The sequence below is a fragment of the Ornithodoros turicata genome, chromosome 4 (genome assembly GCF_037126465.1).
Source record: "Ornithodoros turicata isolate Travis chromosome 4, ASM3712646v1, whole genome shotgun sequence".
NCBI lineage: Eukaryota > Metazoa > Arthropoda > Arachnida > Ixodida > Argasidae > Ornithodoros > Ornithodoros turicata.
This window is the reverse complement of record NC_088204.1, coordinates 16,596,936-16,616,087: the sequence shown is the minus strand read 5'-3', so window position 1 is coordinate 16,616,087 and position 19,152 is coordinate 16,596,936. Positions and strand designations below refer to the sequence as shown.

At 46.0% G+C, this 19,152-nt stretch overlaps 1 protein-coding gene across 1 annotated transcript in view; it reads left to right on the top strand.

Annotated features, from left to right (window-relative positions):
* The first annotated feature begins 595 nt into the window (after window positions 1–595).
* The window catches only part of LOC135391200 (hillarin-like), an 86,438-nt gene continuing 67,881 nt past the window's right edge, over window positions 596–19,152 (top strand). Inside the window, exon 1 of the mRNA XM_064621351.1 lies at window positions 596–1,384. Within this exon, the coding sequence (XP_064477421.1) occupies window positions 860–1,384 (525 nt within the window). The 5' untranslated portion in view covers window positions 596–859. The remainder of the gene's footprint in view (window positions 1,385–19,152) is intronic.

Sequence of the window (19,152 nt, the reverse complement as noted above, 5' to 3'; positions counted from 1 at the left end):
GGCTAACGATCTCCGAAAGGACTTTTATATGTCAGGTGATGGTGGATGGATGGAGGATGTGGACGATATGATCATTATTATCGCCTGAGAAATAAACGACCTTTCGTGGCATTCCTTGTGTTAAGACTTTCCTTTTATACCCCTCGCATAACTGCACCGGCGTAACAACTTTCTGAGACCCGTTCGGAACAGCCACAAAGAGAAAACCCTGATAGCACGCCGTGCATACAATCGAATTTCTCATTTATCATTACCAATATAACGAGCCACCGTAAATGTGCACCAAATAATGCACCCTGCCACTTGCTCACATCTTCACGTATTTACTCACGCTTTCCCTTTGCACGCTTTGCCGATCGAAGATCTGCTCTTGGAGATAAGCCCACGATACGCGCTGTACGGAAACCTTTCACTGTCGGAATCTGTGCCATGCAGACTTACCATCCTTATCTCTGAGTCTCTGCGGGACTAATCAGCAATTCAGAAAGAAGAAAAAGCTGATTTACTCCCAAGATACACCCGTTCGGGTTATTACCATGCAAGCCGCGCTCATCCTTGCATCCACCGCGAGTCTACGAACCACACAAGCATGCAACACTAGCGGACAACACTGACAACCACCCCCCTACAATCCCTCCAGCTCACTCGCATAGACTCGTCCGTGACCGAAGAAAGGAAGGGCGAAAGAGAGAGGGAGTGAGTACTCCTGACGTCACTGTAGTCACTCTGTCGAAGCCGCGCTCTTTAGAAAGCCAGTCCAGTTCGGCGAGTGAACAGGTTTCCCGTGACATGGCTCTGTAGCGTGCTCGGTGCATGTGTTTCAGAATGCGTTTTCTTCACTGAAGCTCCGTCGGTGCTCATGTCCACCATGAATGGGCGAACCTACGAAAACAACTGTCTTCGCTGCGGCCACACGGTCTACCAGGTAGACAAAGTCGGGCCGCTGAAAGACTTCACATTTTACCACCAGGGTTGCTTCAAGTGCCTCGTGTGCGGCACAAAACTAACGCTGAAGACCTACTTCAACAACCAGCAGAGTCAAGATGACAAGGAAGTCTACTGTCAGAACCACGTGCCCAAGACGGGCCCTGGACACCTGGACGGTATGTCCGTCGGCATCAAGGCTGCGCTCAGTGTTCCCAAGACAAATCATCTAGTGAACGACCAGATACGAGGATTCGGCAAAGGAACGTTCGACGCGGATGCTTTAGGCATCAAGAGTGCGTTGAATCACACGAGAAACCATCACGAGCAGGAATATAAACACCCCGTGAGTCGAGCCGGCAGATTTGATGCCAGCGCGCTGCACATCACTCATGCTCTCAATGCAACTAAGGTGCACCGTGGACAGTTGCTTTACGAAAGGAATATGGACGAATATCTGGTAAGTCCCTGTTGCATCTGAAGGGGAAGAAGGATCAACGGGTCGATTGGCAGGCGTTCGTGCTTGACCTTCCCGAGCGAGCGGACAGGAAGCGGTTGGTTCTTGTGGGAGCGGGGTAAGGTTGAGTAAGGTTGATGGAACTTGGTCGGGTGCTTTGGCAGGTGAAGGCCCGAATGCAGAGAAGAAATGGAGGTGCGAAATTTATGCGGGGCGTTTCGTCAAGGGTCGAAGGCCGTGACACTTTCGGAGTATGTGTGTGATGGGTGGAATGCATAGGCGCTGGACACGTTTCTTGAGCTTTTCAGTTACTCTGAACAATGTGTTGCTGCTGCTGTTGTTTTTAATTGTTGAGAGAGGTCAGCCAATATTTGCCAACAATGTGCTCACAATGTAAGGTACCGCTCAATATCTGCAAGTGAAAGAAACGAGATGCGCCAGAGAAAGTTTGCCCATGTGCGTGCTTCTGTTGACAGTCCTATATAACTTGAAATCTAAATGTACTACACGATGCCTGTAGATGCTGGTCTAAAAAAATTGGTACGCTATAAATAATGCCTCTGGCAACGTCGACGACTGCCGATAGAACATTTACCGGCTTCGTCGGTGTTATCGCTACCGTTTGTCTTTCGCAAGGATGGATAAGTGACAAGTGTCTCGGGAGGAGGCCCGTCGTGGTCCGTTCGTGACTCCCGTATTTCCGATAACGGCAGAAATATCGGAGTTGCTGTCTGGTCTTTCAACCCGAAAAGCACTACTACACCCCAACCTAACCTTCTTTCCTTTCTCCCTTCTCCATTTCCTTTGTTTTCATGGCAGTGAGAAAATCACCGTTTTAGTAAATACCAACATACAGTTCCGTAACCGTTCACAAGACAAATACAAAAGGGTTTATGTATGAAATGTGTTCTGCGAACAACCTGTCATCAACGCTCGGTCTTTCGTCATCGTTTACCCTGATCGTTATGCGTTTCGAGTTCGCTAATACGAGCGTTGTGACATCGCCCACCACGCAAAGAGACGTAGGATTGAGCGTTATGTGCTCGCGTGCCTCCGTGGATTGCGCCATCAGTCTCCTTTCGAGGCGATTGTTTGCCATTCAGTAAAGTGTGCCATTGCGCTGATGAAGCTTGAGTATCACTCGAGTGTGTCCCTGCATCGCGTGCTACTTGTGCCATTTTCCGATGGCGATAAGAATCTACTGTACTCTACCTGAGCTGTATAGCGGCTGCAAAACGTTCCCGTCGGCGGGACTGCCTTTCACGGCGGCCAGTATGAGTTGTCGAACGTATGTTCTTGGATTTTATCTGTTTTGTTTGCGTTGCTATGGTTTGGACAGCTGTGGTAGACAGCGTAGTTCTGAAATTTCGATTTACGACTAGGTTAATATTTAAAGCAAATTAGTAATAATCGAGACCAAGCAATTATTGCTAGAGCTTACAAAACCATGTTGGTGATAAGTTTACCATTATCATCTGTTTGTACTTTCTGTGTGTAAGCGTACCGGGGTAGCCAGTTCGACTTCGTCGAAACTCACGTCCCCATTTTTTTCTTTATCACATCACCATAAGTTTACCCAGGCACATGATAGACCAGAAACAATGTGTACGTCGCGGCCTTTCTTGGGGATATCGGAGCAGAAAAAGTACTTTGAGCCTTTGGGTTCTTCAGCTCTTGGATTTTCTAGAGTTACTAAATAAATAGTTACGAGTCGCTAAATAAATAGTTACGAGTCGCTAAATAAAAGGGTTTCTCACAATAGCTAGTTAGTGACTCTAGGATTTTCTATTGCATTGATGACGTTCTGTCAGTCTGTCATCGAAGTCACATCCCTCATTTAACTCCACTTTTTTGCTTCATTGCTTTCATTAATATACAACATGCTGTCAGCATCCACGCTGATCCTAGTTGTCTCGCGGTGTAAAGCCGCGAATTGTCAACATCATCCATGCTGATGAAGTGCACATCCCCAGGTTTTACTTTTTTTCAGTACAGTCAATTCAGTTCATTCAATATATGCGGCAGATTTTCCTTTCTCAAAACTGTAATAAACGTCTCCCAATTCCCGCTTGGCAGCGCTCACGTTTTCCGACTACTCTCTAGAAATAATGTACTACGTCCTCGAGAAAATTGTCGAGCCCAGTTCATGCTTTCAGGGGCAAGGAAAAACTTGTTCATAATTTACTGACGTGTATCTTGAGTTGGAAAGAAAACACACCTGTCTTGTCGTACTTCTGTATTCAAGCAGCACGCACACAAGAACACGCAAACACATAGGATGACGTTATGACGTGTACCTTCACTTGTTTTAACCCGCACGTGTCCTGCTCCACTCGTCTAAGTTATTCATTTCTTTTTCTTCTGCTTGAACGCTATAGTCGGGAAGCAAGACCGTGTTCTACAGCTCGAATGTTAAGGCTAGAAGAGTTAACATACCGGTGACGCACTGTCTTTAACAATCGGCATCTCTCAGTCACGAATGACTTGTCAAGGACGTAAAGTCAAAAACAAGCTCTCTGCCAAGTGTCGACGCGCCAGTAAATACGGAGCCGCGAGTTTTCAAATAACATTCCATAGCTGGTTCCGCATTGACGGAGTGCGAAGCTTGTACAGATAGGATGTCCTCGAGAGTTTTCTCCATACTTTTGTTCCTTGTTGAATTCGAACAATGTGCCGTTGTACGAGCAAAGCTTGGAAGGAAACAATGAGTCTGAGTCTGGATGTTACAAAAAAATACGCTAGACGTTTACGCTAACAAAAATACGCTAGATGCGAAATTAATGTTTCTTTTCCTGTGCTGGGCTCTTCAGCACTTTTTGAAAACTCGACGCGATGCTAGGTCACCAGTACACCCAGTGGCGTAGCCAGACCTCCAAGGTAGGGGGGGGGGGGGGGGCTCGATACGAAAACTCGCCCCCCCCCCCGCTGATCCTGTGTCGACAACACACATACTTGTGCACACTGCAAACTGAGGATTAAAAAAAGTAACGAAAATAGTTGAATTCGACGTTCACAGTACGATTACATGTATAGGCTGTCATGACCAATGAGGTGGTGTCATGAGATTGGAAGTATTTTGAAAAGCTCATACTTTGAAAACCATTCAGGAGTGCTTCTTAGATAGACGTCATGAACTGCAAGAAATTTCGCGATTGTCACACTGGACCCCCCCTACCCCCCTCAACACACATATATTATGTTCTCGGATTTGCACGATTTGTGTGGGTCGGTCCGTGGCAGGTAGGGGGGGCTCGAGCCCCCCCCCCCTAGCCCCCCCCCCCCCCGTGCACACTCGCAGCTTCGGCTCCTTCGCTATAAAGCGACACTCTCGATGATGATGATGATGATTGAAAAAAAAAAAAGAGGATTGTAGAAGCGACACTCTCACTTCGATATACGTGCATCACTTGATCATTGCTGCGTTATGCGAATGTAAAAGGTATGCAAATTGGCTAGGATTATGTATGGAAGACTTCATTGAAACTTTATGGATGCTGCGTCATGGGATCATCATTCAGAAGAGGCAACACCACAGCGTACACAGATACCACCAAGCAGAGTACTGCGGCATTTCAGACGTAACTGTTTTTTTTTTTTTTTTTTCGAAAAAGCCCAGTCGAGCTGACAATTTTGGACTTCAATATTTAATAAAATGCCAGTACCTATAAGCAGCTTTTTTTTTTTTTTTTTTTGTTCGACGAATGATACATTTTTTCTCTTGCGTAACGACGGTGAATGACCCAGCACAAGGTCTTTGCAAGGTCTTGGTGTCAAGTAGTGTTTGATGTACTTTATTGAGCTCAAGTAAACTTTGGTGATATGTTCGGACTCAAAGCTTCGTAATGCCTCCTGTATGTCAGCTCGCGTCTTTCGACCTCTCGCGCGTGTTTCTTGCTTTGGTGACCAAGGAAATAAATGCTGGGATTCTCTTCTACCTAATCCCCTGGGGATTCACCGACTTCGGCCGTAATGAGATGTTACCGATTCACCTGGCAATATATGCATAGGAACCGTTTTCTGACGAAGGGATCGGGCTATTGGCAAGCAAGACCAAGTGTGGGACCAGCCTATATTGTACAGGAGGATAATTGACATTTACCCGAATTTCCCTAAAAAAAAACTGAAAGTGAGCTGAAAACCTGGACACGACGGGGAAGTGTGCTGGATGCGGCTTGACGAGCAAGGAAAATAGTTTGACCGAAAAACCGAAAAAAGTGTTTTAAATATCTTAAAAATACTTGTCTCAAAAAACATTTAGTAGAGCACCAAAATACCGGAAAAAGTATTTAAAATACCGGATTTTGAGTACGTTCTGAAGATACGCACAAGTCTGCGTGTACGCTTGCTCTGCATTGTAGTGATATATCCCCTACTCATTTTTTTCCTTTTCGTCTAATAAATATATCCCCCCCCCTACTCAACTGTATCCCGTGCGAGCGCGCACGTAACGGTACCGTAACTTCCTTTTGCGTGGCAAAGAATCAATCATCCGCATCGCCGCCATTACGCAGCGTGACAATCGAAATCCGCCAATCGTCACCCATAGATGTCGTACTAAAAATGGTCGCAAGCGACTGGTTTCTGTCCGTTGCTTTCTCAGAAGTGTTTTGCCCGGGTACGTTACAGGAAGTAGCAATCTATCGTCTGATGAATATGCGGTCGTCTATCGCACGATGCAGATGCACACAACCGTGAAGGCTCCGTCCGTGCTGTATTCTCATATCTATAATTGGAAAGTGAATGAACGTCATCTGTGTTGCGGGGGACGAAAGGGGCAGCGCCTATCGGAGTCTTTTGTGAGGCAGAAACAACAAGTTCGCTCCAAATGTTTGATCACTTTTTGCGCATAACAAGGAGTGTATGAACACAGCAGGAGCAGGCAAGCTAGCTAGCTGGTGCTGACTTGATGTTAACATTGCCTTGAGTTTGAGGGAAAACACAGGACGAGACGAACACGGACTCACGAACCAGCAACGAAGCTTTAATACACAAAGTGCAAGGGAGACAGGGTAAAAAGAAAGTTTGCGAAAGTTTTTTTGAAAGCGGCGATCACGCTTTTCGAAGCTAGTGCCCTCTGGAGAGTTGACGTCAGTGAATAAACTCTACATTCACCACGAAGACAACATGGTGTTTGAAACGTTTATCTATAAGTTATTCAATTCATACTTACGTGCCATAAATTATTTTCGTAGTTAAATATAATAAGAATATATTATAAAGTTGTCCTTCGTCCTTAGCTTAAGCACGACTATACATAGATCGTTACTGTGCGCTTGGTCGTTCTGCGTGGCGCAAAGATTATAATCGGCGCGCATACCGTCCTACAAAGGCTACGCGCAATCTCTACGAAGGCGTATATAGTGAACCACATCCCACAAGAAAGTGCAGGGTTAAAGTGTTGGCGTACAACTTGAGGGTCGCCACTGACAGATCCTCCGTACGCCTTCAAAATGAACTCCCGAGCGGGCAAAAGGAACACGCGGAAGCGGAGGTTCACTCACAGACAAAGGACGGCCAATGCCGGCTGGTCTACCGTCGTCGTGACGAGATTCCTTCAACCTGTTTTCAAGGCCTACCTGCCCATCCCGCGGAAACACTTGGCCGCAAAAGCCCCACATTCTCCGCAGTGTAGCCACACTGTCTGCCGCTGTTGCTCCATAGGGACTGGTCATCTCGTCGGTCGTCCGCGTGTTCGTTCTCGTTTGGAAGAGACACTCGCTTTTTTTTTTTTCCCCACTTCGAAGATGTGCAGTGTTGATTGCTATCGCTAAAGGGACATCCGAGAATGCGGTCGTGCTGAATATACATAGCGCGATCAGATGCTCATATGCAGACTTTTTCTTCCTTTTTTCTTTCACTCTATTAAACGTATCCCACCCTCCCCCTCATATGCAGAGGAATGGAGTAGCAAATTTCTTCAGCATCTAAAAGAAATGATGGATGGCAATTGGTGTTCTGAGGCTGAAACGCATAGAAGGGACAAATAGAGCTGGCTAACCTTTTCAGTGACTTCCTTCTTTCATCATTAAAAGAAATGTTTTTTTTTTAATATATAAATCGGAACCCCGTTTTTTTTTTATTTCGCAGGCTCAACTGAAAGGTGTAATTACGGTGCTGAGAAAGGTGTCCGCGAGGTTCTCAACTGAAACACCCCATGTCGTCATCATTATCTAGTTGCTGTTTGAAAACAGCATTTTAAACTCAATGCATACCCTGAAACGTCGCTTTCTCTATAGAATATGTGCTTTGAAATGGTGCTTTTTCTAGAATGTAAAATAATCAGAAGGATGTTTTACAAAATACCCTTCTGTATGCAGGGGCGGATCCAGATCTCCGGTTTGTGTGTGTGTGTAGGGGGGGCGATTGCCCCTCCCCGCCCGATCCGCCACTGTCTGTATGATATGAAACTTGCAGCACAAAGATGTGCGACAGGACGAGGCCTTTACACTCAAAAGGTGTGAAACAAATTACTGCGGATATTTGACTTGACGGGCACACGAGGTTTCATCCAGGAATCACAGTATTGTTCTACACCAGGCGGGTGTAAATGTCTTACACCTATAACAGTTTTAAAGCTGCACGCCATAGAGAAGGATGTCTTGCCCTTCTAAATGGTGTACTCTTTTAAAAAACACCATTTCAATGATGCTTACTTTTCAGAAACACAATTTCAGGTCCTTGCGCCAGTAAGGGCAAATCAAATCAAATTTTCCGAAACACCATTTCAGGAGGGTGCATCCCAATTAACCCACTTGTTTCGGATGAGTGATTTGCAAACACGTTTTCAAAACTGTTACTACACATTTTAGTCGCGCCTGCGGAATAAAAAAAACTGGGTGTATAATGTATATTCAACGAGTTCAATTTCTCCTCGTTTCTTTTTTCCTTACAAACAAACAAACAAACAAACCACTTTTACACGCTGAAGGGTGTAAAGAATTTTAGTGTGCACAAAGCGAGCTTTAGAGATCCTCAGCAGCCCTGTAACACATGAAAATTTCTTCAGCTACAGGATATGCAGCGAGTAGCATAAAGGGTGTCCATGGCTTACGCTTGCCTCACGCCTCGTGTGATGTTTATGTGTACTTTTATCTTTGAACTCGGCACAAAATCTGCAGCTTCCTAGTTTATTTGCAGCTGTAAAAAGCTAGGAGCGGTCTCCGTATATCTCATAAAGCAACCATGAGTCAAGCAACCAAGTCAAAACTTGTCATTTTTGCAAGCTCGCACATGGCAAGACACGTATATTGCAGGCAGGGAGTACGGAAACAGTTGTATTCAATTTAATATTTTTATTTTTCAATCAATTAATATCGGTTATAGCGGCGGTGAATGACCCCTCACATAATCTCATTTATGTGTGTGTGGGGGGGGGGGGGGGAAGGGGGGGCATGATGTACAATGCGTTAGATTATATTAGAAGTAGGAAGATGAAAATGGAAACGTAGGTCGCACTGCGTTTGGACGAGACACTCTGCATTTTGCTTCTCTTCCAGCTCCAATTTGCCAATGCTGCAATGTCTGACGTTACGGTGCCTGACTTAATTATGCATTTCCAAGACGAAATTGCTAAATGTCAACGCGAAAAGTTTTTGTAAAATTCCGTATGAGCGCCGCGAAGCAACTGTGGCTGCGAGCGGCGTACAGATGTGGACAGCAGGAAGGAGTGGGAGACAGGGGAATTAGTATGCGTCCTGGGCCGACTTCAGGGGGAACTGTGCCGACATCAGTCTGGAAACTCTTCGAAAACCCCAGGGAAAACGTCACACAGCACAGCCGGTGCTAGGATTCGAAGCCACTACCTCCCAGTCTTCAGCACCACCTTGGCTACCAACAACGAGCGGGACGCCTTAACCCCAGCTCGGCCATGCCGCTGGTAACGCGAAAAGGTGATCTACGAAGCAATTACACGAACACCATATATAGTTTGAGATTACTGTATGTCGCGTTGCCGGGCAAATGGGGCGAGATCATTCTTTTCGGCAACAGTGCTCTACTTTGTGTTGCCAAGTGGGGTATATATATGTTAGCGTTCCAGCGTAGGCGTAACACTAATTGTCGGTCTTCTTTCTTTCCGCTGGCGGTAGCTTCTTTTTCTCAGCAAATTCGGCGCCCTCGTTAACCAGGGACGCGTATCTGCTTGTGTTCCAACGAGGGCAACTTTCGTGCTCTGTCGGTTTGCCGGCTTTCTTCGTGAACCGCTACATATCCATTTGGTGTCTTCTGCAAGTGCGTCTTAGCTCGTTTGGAGCGTGACTTCAAGAATAACGGGATTTCAACAACGGGATGAGTCTTCTTTTTTGTGTGTGTGTGGTTTATGGCGTGCCATCCGTCAGAATGCAGGTTGGAAGGTAGTTGTCGAAAGGCCGTTAGAAACGGAAAAAATGGAGAGAAGGTTGTGTTATGTCAAAGTGGCATTGGAATCATTCGTGCACATTGAAGTCAAATTTGAATTCAGTGTTGTATGCTGGGCTCTATTACTGACAAAGTTGCTATGTAGAAATCGCCTCAGGATTTATTAGGTAGCGCATTTTCTTTGTCTATAAGTATTAGAATAGTTAGACCCGACACCGTCGGAGTTAATATCTCCATATCCATCTCATATTGATATTAATTTTATTAGTATCGTGCATGGCGTGCTGTCGATTGTGAATCTGAGGCTGGCTAACCTTTTCAGTGACTTCCTTCTTTCATCATTAAAAGAAATGATTTTTTTTTATTAGACGGCGCTGTCGGTCTTGCATGCGTTTAATCTGTTAATCTGTGGCGATGAAATTCCCGGATCATATAGTGTATGAACAATCTGCCATAGTCGCCATGTACAGTCTTCCTGACAGAAGGAAGATCCAGGGAGGTAGAGTCCTGGAGCTGGCTGATATTTCGAGAAGTCTGCCTTACGCAGCCTATAGTGCCAATCTTCCGGTTTTTTTCTCATATTCGGCACCGTGAGCAACTTTTATACTTCGGCAATAAACACTAGGATAAAATTCTTCACTCAGCTTGTAACATATATAACACAAACTATCCCTGGTCTACAGACGAGAAAAGATCCAGTCCTTATCTTTTCGAAAACCATTACACAACTTCCGCACAGGCAGCTATCGCCTATTCCGAGGCATCGACCGTTCCCGAACGCAATCCCTATAATCTTAAACCATCTGAGCGCTTCGGAATTCCACTGTATACTTTAACGATACCCATCTCTTTCCTGAATTAAAAAGGCGATGAATGAAATAAGGCTGTTTAACCAAGGCACCGTTCTTTGTTTTTTCCCCACTTTGTTTGTTTATTGAATGAAACAGCCTAGATATGCGTTTGCATCAGTGCTGCGATCGCGCTTTATGCGCTTCGCCTTGTTCTAGATTTCGCGGTAGGCGTGCGTGGTATATCTCGGGCAACGCTGTAATCAGTCTGCATACTGCACGTACATAGCAAAACACTATGTTCGAACGGCAGACCTAAAATAGCACGGTGGCTGCGTGATGGCCGACTTTGACGGATTCCTCAGAGCCCGTTACACATGGAATTGCCCGCGAGCAGTTTACTTTGAAACTAGAACAGGTTTCCTAGGTATATACGTGTGAAGCGTTCGGAGGTATAAATTAACGGCTGCTAGGTGTATTTACGGCCTCGCTTGACAGACTGCCAGTGTGGATATAAAAGAGGCTATAGGAGAGTTGATATACTAACGTGGTCAGATGTGTCCAATCGGGAATCTGGGAATGTTCCCGCGGAGGCGACGGTTTGATTGTTGGTGGCATGCCATATCGATGACGGTGTTTGAGTTGATGGAGCTGTGCATGTGTATGTGTAGAGGCTCGGGAAGAAAAAAAAAATCGCTTTAGAGGTAACAGGACTTTGTCCAGAGACTTCCGAAGACCTGGTTTGTGAAAGAGAACAGTAGCGTGTGCATAGGAAATGGGAGCGTGCTTTGTACTTCGATGCGCAAGATATAGTTATATAGTTGAGCGGGAACTATACCATACATGAAACAAGCTAGCGCGCTATTGAACCTCCTCGCTGACGCAGCGCCCCGGCAGTCTTCACCATTCATTTCAGGATGGTTATTTAATCTGCATCTTGGGAATCAGTCTTGTGTTTGTGGTTCATTTCATCATGGCAGTTGAGCTTGTTTGCCCTGTTAGTACGATTCTGCGTTTGACGCACACCCATGTGCGGACACTATACAGAAGCCTATACGACGAATATTGCCTGCCCATTATTATTGAGCGCCGTATTATTGTGTCCGTTATTGAGTCTTCGATTACTGTTCTCTCTATGGAATGTAGCATCAAAAGCTTACTTGCACTGTCGGATCTAGTTCTTCGACAGTGCCCTGGAATAGACAACAACTCTCTCGTAGCCCTGAGGTTTCCGTGGAATGAATCATGCAATGCGGATGGTACCAAAGGTTCGGCAGGTCTCGTAGCTCATATGTCATACGTACTCTGGAAGTTCCGATGTCGAGCTGTAGCTCAGAATCGCCGTATTCGAGCAATGCATCCGATACTTTTCGCTAGGTGAGCAGGAATTCCTGATTCAGTGGTCTAATCGGTACATATGCGTGAAGTATGGGCGCGCGTTGCTCTGAGGAACTTCGTTTTCTTACAAGGGATTCAGACTGTGTCAATAGTGTATATAATCACAACCAAATTTTCAGTCGAATTTTGCATGATATGTGTACATACGAATGGTAGATTGTACATATCTTTAGCAGTTTGACATACTTGTAACTATAGTTTGCACGTGGAACATTTACGTTGTTATTGTGTTAGTGAAAAGCAAAGTTCAATTTGGGCAGTTACTTGTGTAATTAGATAATTATGTTAACAAAATATTCTGAACAGCTCTGTTCTATGCTCGGTATACAGTTGAGTGTCGAAAGTCGTTTCGATAGTAACCTCGATGCAACTATACATAGCAAAGCCAAAGCGACGTCCAAAGTAGGAAGTGACATCAAGTAACCTCCCCATTCCACGTGTTCCTGTATAACAACGATGGCTGCTTAACGCCATCGCCAGTGCAAGCAATGACAGGCGGCTTAAGCCGGCTTTCCATCTTTCTCATTAATCCCTCGGCAAGCATTTGATGTCCCTGGCAGCATACTCTTCCCCGTACCGACAGGGAACCTTGCTTCACATATTGCGTCACTTGAGACTCGACAAACTACTCTGCATCGGACATGTACACAATGGAAGCAATATGTTGAAGTCAGACAACGACGGCTGTCAAGTCGACGGTTCGCATGCGCAGGAAAAGAAATCACGGAAAAGCCGCGGATAGTAAGCGACATAAGTCACGGCAAGGTCTTTCCTTTCACGATTCAACTTTCAGCGTGAGGCCTTCTATATACCGGATCGGACTTCCGAGGTCTGACGTCGTGTCGCTGTTGGCTTAATTTAACCTTCTGTCGCTCACGTTCTTTTGTTTTCACGACGAGAGAAGACGTTCGTTACCTTCCCTTTCATAACGCTGTATGTCGGACGAGCGTTGAATCTTCGAGCGAGAGTTGCGCAAGATCTTGCGCAAGCAGAATTGAAGAGCGAGATGTGCTCCGTGTTTTCGAGTGCGCCAATCGCTTCGTAAACACAAGTCTGTGTCTGTCAACACGGAAAGTCGGGCATGGCGCGGGCTTTACTAGATGTACTGTCCTTCGTTGCGATTTCGTTTTATTGGACAAGGCGGTTTACGAAAGAGGATTAAGTCAGTATTTACCCGCGTAATTGACGCACTCGCTTTATGGTAGTATTTATTTTTCAATTTTGTCGCCATAGTAAGGCGAGCGATTTGAAGACACCCTGAGTGCACTCCTGGCAGTGTGGGCAGTGGAGAAGGGTGTGTTCCAGATTTTCCAAGCCACTACAGTTGTGGCAGCTTGGAGAGAATAGTTATCGCAAGCAATAACGCGGTTGAGCAATAAAAGTGACATTGAGTGCTATCCGATCTTACAAACGAGACTTCTGAGTATGTTTACTCGCGTAATTAACGCACTTTCTTTATGGGGAAGGGAAGAAGAGCAGGATGACGAGGGCGACGAGTAGGAGGACGAGAAACGGGTGCGACGAAGAAACACGGGACAGTGGGTGTGCGAAGGTGCGAGATCGGAAAGACTTTATGGAGATAAAGGTGCTTTTTCTTTTGCGTACAGGGGTTGCAGCATAGGTCAGCAAATTCCCTCATGATGGTCATCATGGACATCATTCACCATCACATCGTGGACGTGGAGAATGGCATGTTGAATGATGGTCTATGATTTTATGTGACACTGAAGTGGAATGATGTGTTTTTGAAGTCGAAGGGTTACGATGTTGATGTCGAATGACGAAATACGATTTGTGATATGATGTGATGCGCTATGAGTAAGCCCCACCATGGTGCGATGTTGAATGAGTTTCTGGAAAAGTGCTGAACTGTGGTGTAGTCCTGAAAGATTGGTGGTATGGGGATGGAGAGGGATGTGTTCTGGATTTTCTGAGCCACATACAGTGGTGGCAGCTGTGATAAGTCTACTTGTCGCAAGCCATAACGCAATGAGCAGCAGCAGCAGCAGCAGCAGTGGTGGTGGTGGTGGTGGTGATGGAACTGCTTGGTGTATATAGTCAGCTACGTTAAGGCGGTCAACGTCACGAACATCACAGGGGGGGGGGGGTGATCGTGCGTCCTGGGCCGACTTCACAAGGAGCTGTGTCGACATAAAGCGTCCGAGGAAAACCCAGGTATAACACCCAGACAGCACAGCCGTCGCCCAGATTCGAACCCAGGCCACCTGAGCAGCATGTGGTGTTGTGGCCTCTGAAAGAGCTCGTCGTTGTCCGCCTCACAGGGGTGGGCAATGTCACGACTAACGCTCTGCGGGAATGCGCGTCCTAGGCCTACTTCCAAGGGAACTGTGCCGACATATGTCTGAAAGTGTCTGAGGAAAACCCAGTCAAAACTGCGTTGAGTCGCATGCGACGAATCAACGCAGCATCCCGTTACAGCTATCAGCCCACCTGAATGAGTGTGACAACAACAGTAAATGAAGGAGAAGTGATGATGCCAGGAGACAGTGATGACAGTGAGTGTGACAAGGTGCCCGAAGACATATGTCTAATATGCACACTCAAGGGAAAATAGTAAATTGTGGAGTAGTTGCAGCATGATATAGTCCCCTATTGCGATTGTTCCCATTCCATATACCCCGAGACAACTCCTATACAGGTCAGCTCCGCCCACATATTTAGAGACGTCTGTGATTGGCTTAGGTCCGCGCACGACGCCTCCGAGTCACAACGCAGTGCGCCCCCGATGCTTCAAACTCTTGCTTTTACAGTGATCATATTGCGAAACACTCGTCGGAGACGACGCTCATCAAGCCTATTTTGCATGCTGTTAAAGAAAGCAGGTAAAATATATTCGCCCTATGAAAACACACGAATGGGCTTCCTCGTCTGCACGGATACCGCCGTGTGTGGACTGCATTCTCGGCTTGCGTAGGTAAAACCAGGCATTTCGATAAATGTCTGAACGATTCCAGGCATTTTATGAAATACCGGGTTCGGCCAGGCATTTAACGAAATGTCTAAAAAAAGCCAGACATTTCGTTAAATGCTTAGAGAAGCGGCGCAGGCATTTCATTAAATGCCCGTTCGGGTCGGGAATCTTGCAAAATGCTTCGGGCGTGCTATGTACGACTAACGCAATGCAAAGAGTGAGTGAATAAAAAGAAAAACGTGGAGAAATTGGCACCACCAACGTGGAAGCCGGAACGCAAAGGAACGAATCATATGGACTTGTTTTCCAGTGAGTGATCTGCGCAAAACGAAAAAAAAAAAGAAAAAACAGAAGGCGACAGCTTTAATAAAGTATAAGAGTGATCACATAGAATATTTACGATGTGCATGATATTGGAATGAAATGTAAGAGTCTTTACTAGAGACTTTACGGTCGTAGAATCGCCCATCTCATGACCCCGTGTATGTGTGTGCCATTTCTCTTATATGAACATAACATGACAGTCTCTTGTGTCTTCTCGTCCTGTATCTTCCCTCAAACTGAAGAAAAGTTTAACTTCGTGACGCATTTAATCGCCAGTTTAACAACGAGATGCGAACACGAAATGACACTTCGGGATGACCACCGATCCATTGCCGGCTTGGGCATTCGAGAGCTTTTGTACATCGCGCGCTATCGCCTCTGCGTACGTAAGGTACAGCATTGGTGGTTCTTCGCACTGCGCGAAGCTCTTTCTATTATGGGCATGCGCAGAACCATCACCGCTATCCCTTACCTACGCAAAGGCGGTAGTGTACTATGGTAGGCGTCACAATTCCGCAACTCGGCTTCATTACAGAAACGGATTTGGGGAGGCGAGGCAAGCTACTACAGCCGCACTAAACATCACTAAACTAACCAAGTTCATGATGTCTTAGGTTAGTTTAGTGATAGGTTTGGTTAGGTTAGTGCAGCTGTTGCAGCTTGTCTCGCTTCCCCAAGTCCGTTTCAAAAGGATGGGGGCGATGCAAAGCCACAGCCGCACCAACCAAACTTAACCTATACAGGGTGCTCAAAATTAAGCTTTCACTAGCACTTTATAAATAGGCGAACAAAAGAAAACTGGTGCTACTTTTTCTGTTCCTTGAGTAAGAAACAGGTGCTACATAATTAGCAGCACCTGTTTCTTACACAAGTAGCGTAAAGTTATCATCCGGTTTCTTGTCATCGCTGTGTTTGCGTAGCGCTCGTGAAAGCTTAATTTTGAACACCCTGTATTTTAAACTAACCTAGTTTATGTATTAGGTTAGTTTAGTGATAGGTTAGGTTAGGTTACTGCGGCTGTCTGGGCTTTTTGGGCATTTTACCTGTAGACACGGGCGATGGCGCAGTTCCCTCACAGGGGCCCACGACCGCCAAAAGACTGAGTGCTGTTCTTGCTACAAAGAATCAACCATACTGTACACGCAGCGTCCACCTTTCCGTTTCGTTCGAGGAAAGGGGAAAAAAAAGTCTACTTGGTTCAGCCTGACGACTGGCACATTCCGGCTTTTTCCTAAATGCCGGACGCGAACAGGCATTCGACGAAATGCCTGAGCCTCTTCTCTATAGGCATTTAACGAAATCCCTGCCATTTTTTAGGCATTTCGTTAAATGTCTGGCCGAACCCGGCGTTGCATAAAATGCCTGAAACCATTCAGCCATTTAACGACATGCCTCACTTTGCCTGTTGCCTGCAAGAGATACACCCCTGTGACTGCATGTAGCGCTTGAGTTGTCTCTCAGTATAGACCCCTAACCCAAACTTTTCCCTATCACTGCAAATAGCCTGTAAACGCCACATATACTTTCGTCTATTTAGTCCCGAAAGGGTCTAATAGTTGAGGCAGAAGTTTTGGTCCAACATGGAATAATAGTTGTGGCAGTACATCTAGTCTCCAAGTCGACACCACGACCTACTAGATTATAACGACCATGTCATAGGCATCCCTTCCCAGCGCCACATTTTTGGAAGGGTGCGATGGCGCTACTCATCGTCCCAGTTATTGCTTCCTCAACTTCTACAATACTTTGTACTTCAGCTTACCTTAGTATTTCTGTACAAGTGGCGGATATTCCACAGATGTCTCATTCTGAGGTTGATTATCATCATTCTACGCGTTTTTATAGGAGCTATTGCTGTCGTCTGCTACGGTAGTCGTGCATACGCTTCTGCGCGTTCAGAATTCAAATTTCCATCGTCCAATCGTGATGCAGATCTCGCGTGCCGATGAGTAGCGTCCCTAGCGGATCGTGCGGACGGGCTCCCCATTGGGTTTGCCGACTATGACATGGTCCCTATAATGTAGTAGGTCGTGGTCGACACAAATGGTACTTTTTCCTTGGAGTGCGTACCTTGTTTACAAACTACTGTCACAGCGGATATGCTGTATGCAATCCACGTTTGAGGAAAATCGCATTACTCAAAAGTCTTATACCCTCCATTCCTTTTTGCGTAGTTTGTGCCCACATAACATAGCCCGAAGGCCTGAAAACGTGCATCAAGACGGACCACCCCGGTTCCTCTTGGTCTCCGAGAATGGCTCCTTGTATGTACATATACGGTCATTTGTGTTTTATTATGGGCCGTCCCGTCTATAGTGGCGAACTCCTTAATGTTTCTTCTCCAGGACCCTTCGCCTCTGGAGATCCTGCGTAACAATTCTCATGCCGGGCTTCGCGAATGGTAAATGACCTTGACGAAATGCGAAGACTCGCATCGTCGAAGTATCATTCTAATTATACGGTGTGTAACAATGGGTAACGTTTTCCTGATCGTTAAGCTGACTGCAAAAATGTCCAGGAAAACCTAAGTCGTGAATTGTGCCATTGATGTTTATAATGTCCGTTATGAGGATAATTCGTATTTGCGCATTGGCGAGGAAAGAAGCTGTGTATGAGAACACATCTGCCCTTATATGTTATGAGCTGCGCTTGCGGCATTAAAGGTATACCGTAAAATAGCAGACAGGCACTTTATGTTGACAGCGTAGTTTAACAGCCTGTTGCTTCTACCCGGCGCAACGAGTTAGAAATGCGACAGAAAATTCAGGCAAAACGGTTCGGAGCGACGTCTGGTGGCAAGTAATCCCCAATTCGTAATGCAACAGTGATCTATGTTCCCGACAGGCTTACGGCTCGTGATTTTTACTTAGCCGGCACGTAGCGAACGTATTTCGTTTTAGACCCAGTGTTGTCACTATGAAATATAGTTTTGCTGCCGTACTTTGCAAGCAATCTGCAGTTGGTGACCACTTTGACACAGTGTTGCCCGCAATTATTTTCTAAGGAACTATGAGTGGAGTTGGGACGAAAATTGTGACATAAGAGTATACTGAGGGCTCAGGCTAACGAATAGATGATTTTTCAGAGATTGCTCCTCTACTGCAAGAAAGTAACACGAGGAACATTCCCCAGAATACTCCAACGGAAGATGCACAAAACGTCATAGCTTTCTGCTGTCACGTGAGCAGTCAATGTCATGTCTTCTAGTGCTCTTCTGACCATGGGGAATATCGTGTGGCACAGCAGACGACGTATTCCGTTGCAGACGACAGGGTGGACGGTAGGAAATGTCGTCTGCTGTGTGTGTAGCACGTCACTTCCGGTATTTCGGCGTTGTGCGAACGTTGAACATAAGACGCGGCGTAATTTGCTCCCTGTTAGCAGTTTTAGCGCTTTCTCTCACTAGAACATTCCGTAGGGATGTCGCTCGTGTGAATACACGGTATGAGTACGGAACAGTCTGGCCACAGACAAAAGTACTTTCGCATGTCGTCTCCCGTAGCCGTCCACTGATATACATAGTATTATTTTGCTTTCAGTCCATGCCATGCGCTTTCCCCTACATTCCCCATGAAATTCCCCGTACATGATTCAGACTTCCTTCATATATATCCTTGGCCGTAGCAATCGAAGCTGCACCAATTACGTAATCATGTATCCCGAGAATAGGCACTTACGTGCTCACTCCCTCGAGGAATATTTTCTCTATAACAGCTTTCTAGCAGCCGATACCTGCTGTGTACTGCTGGCTTCTGTGGCAGTATAGATTGGGAAAACTGGTTTTTGCGGAGCCGTCTTAAAAAGCGCAGGCACGTTTCGCGTAAGGCCGTCACAGACAACGCTATTACGTGGTTTCGCATCAATATTAGGCATGCCAAGCACGAGAAATATGCTCGATACGTACGTTGTTACCAGCGGCATCGCCAAGTGCGTAAAAAGCATCCGCTCGTTGGTGCATTCAAGCCAAGCCAAGG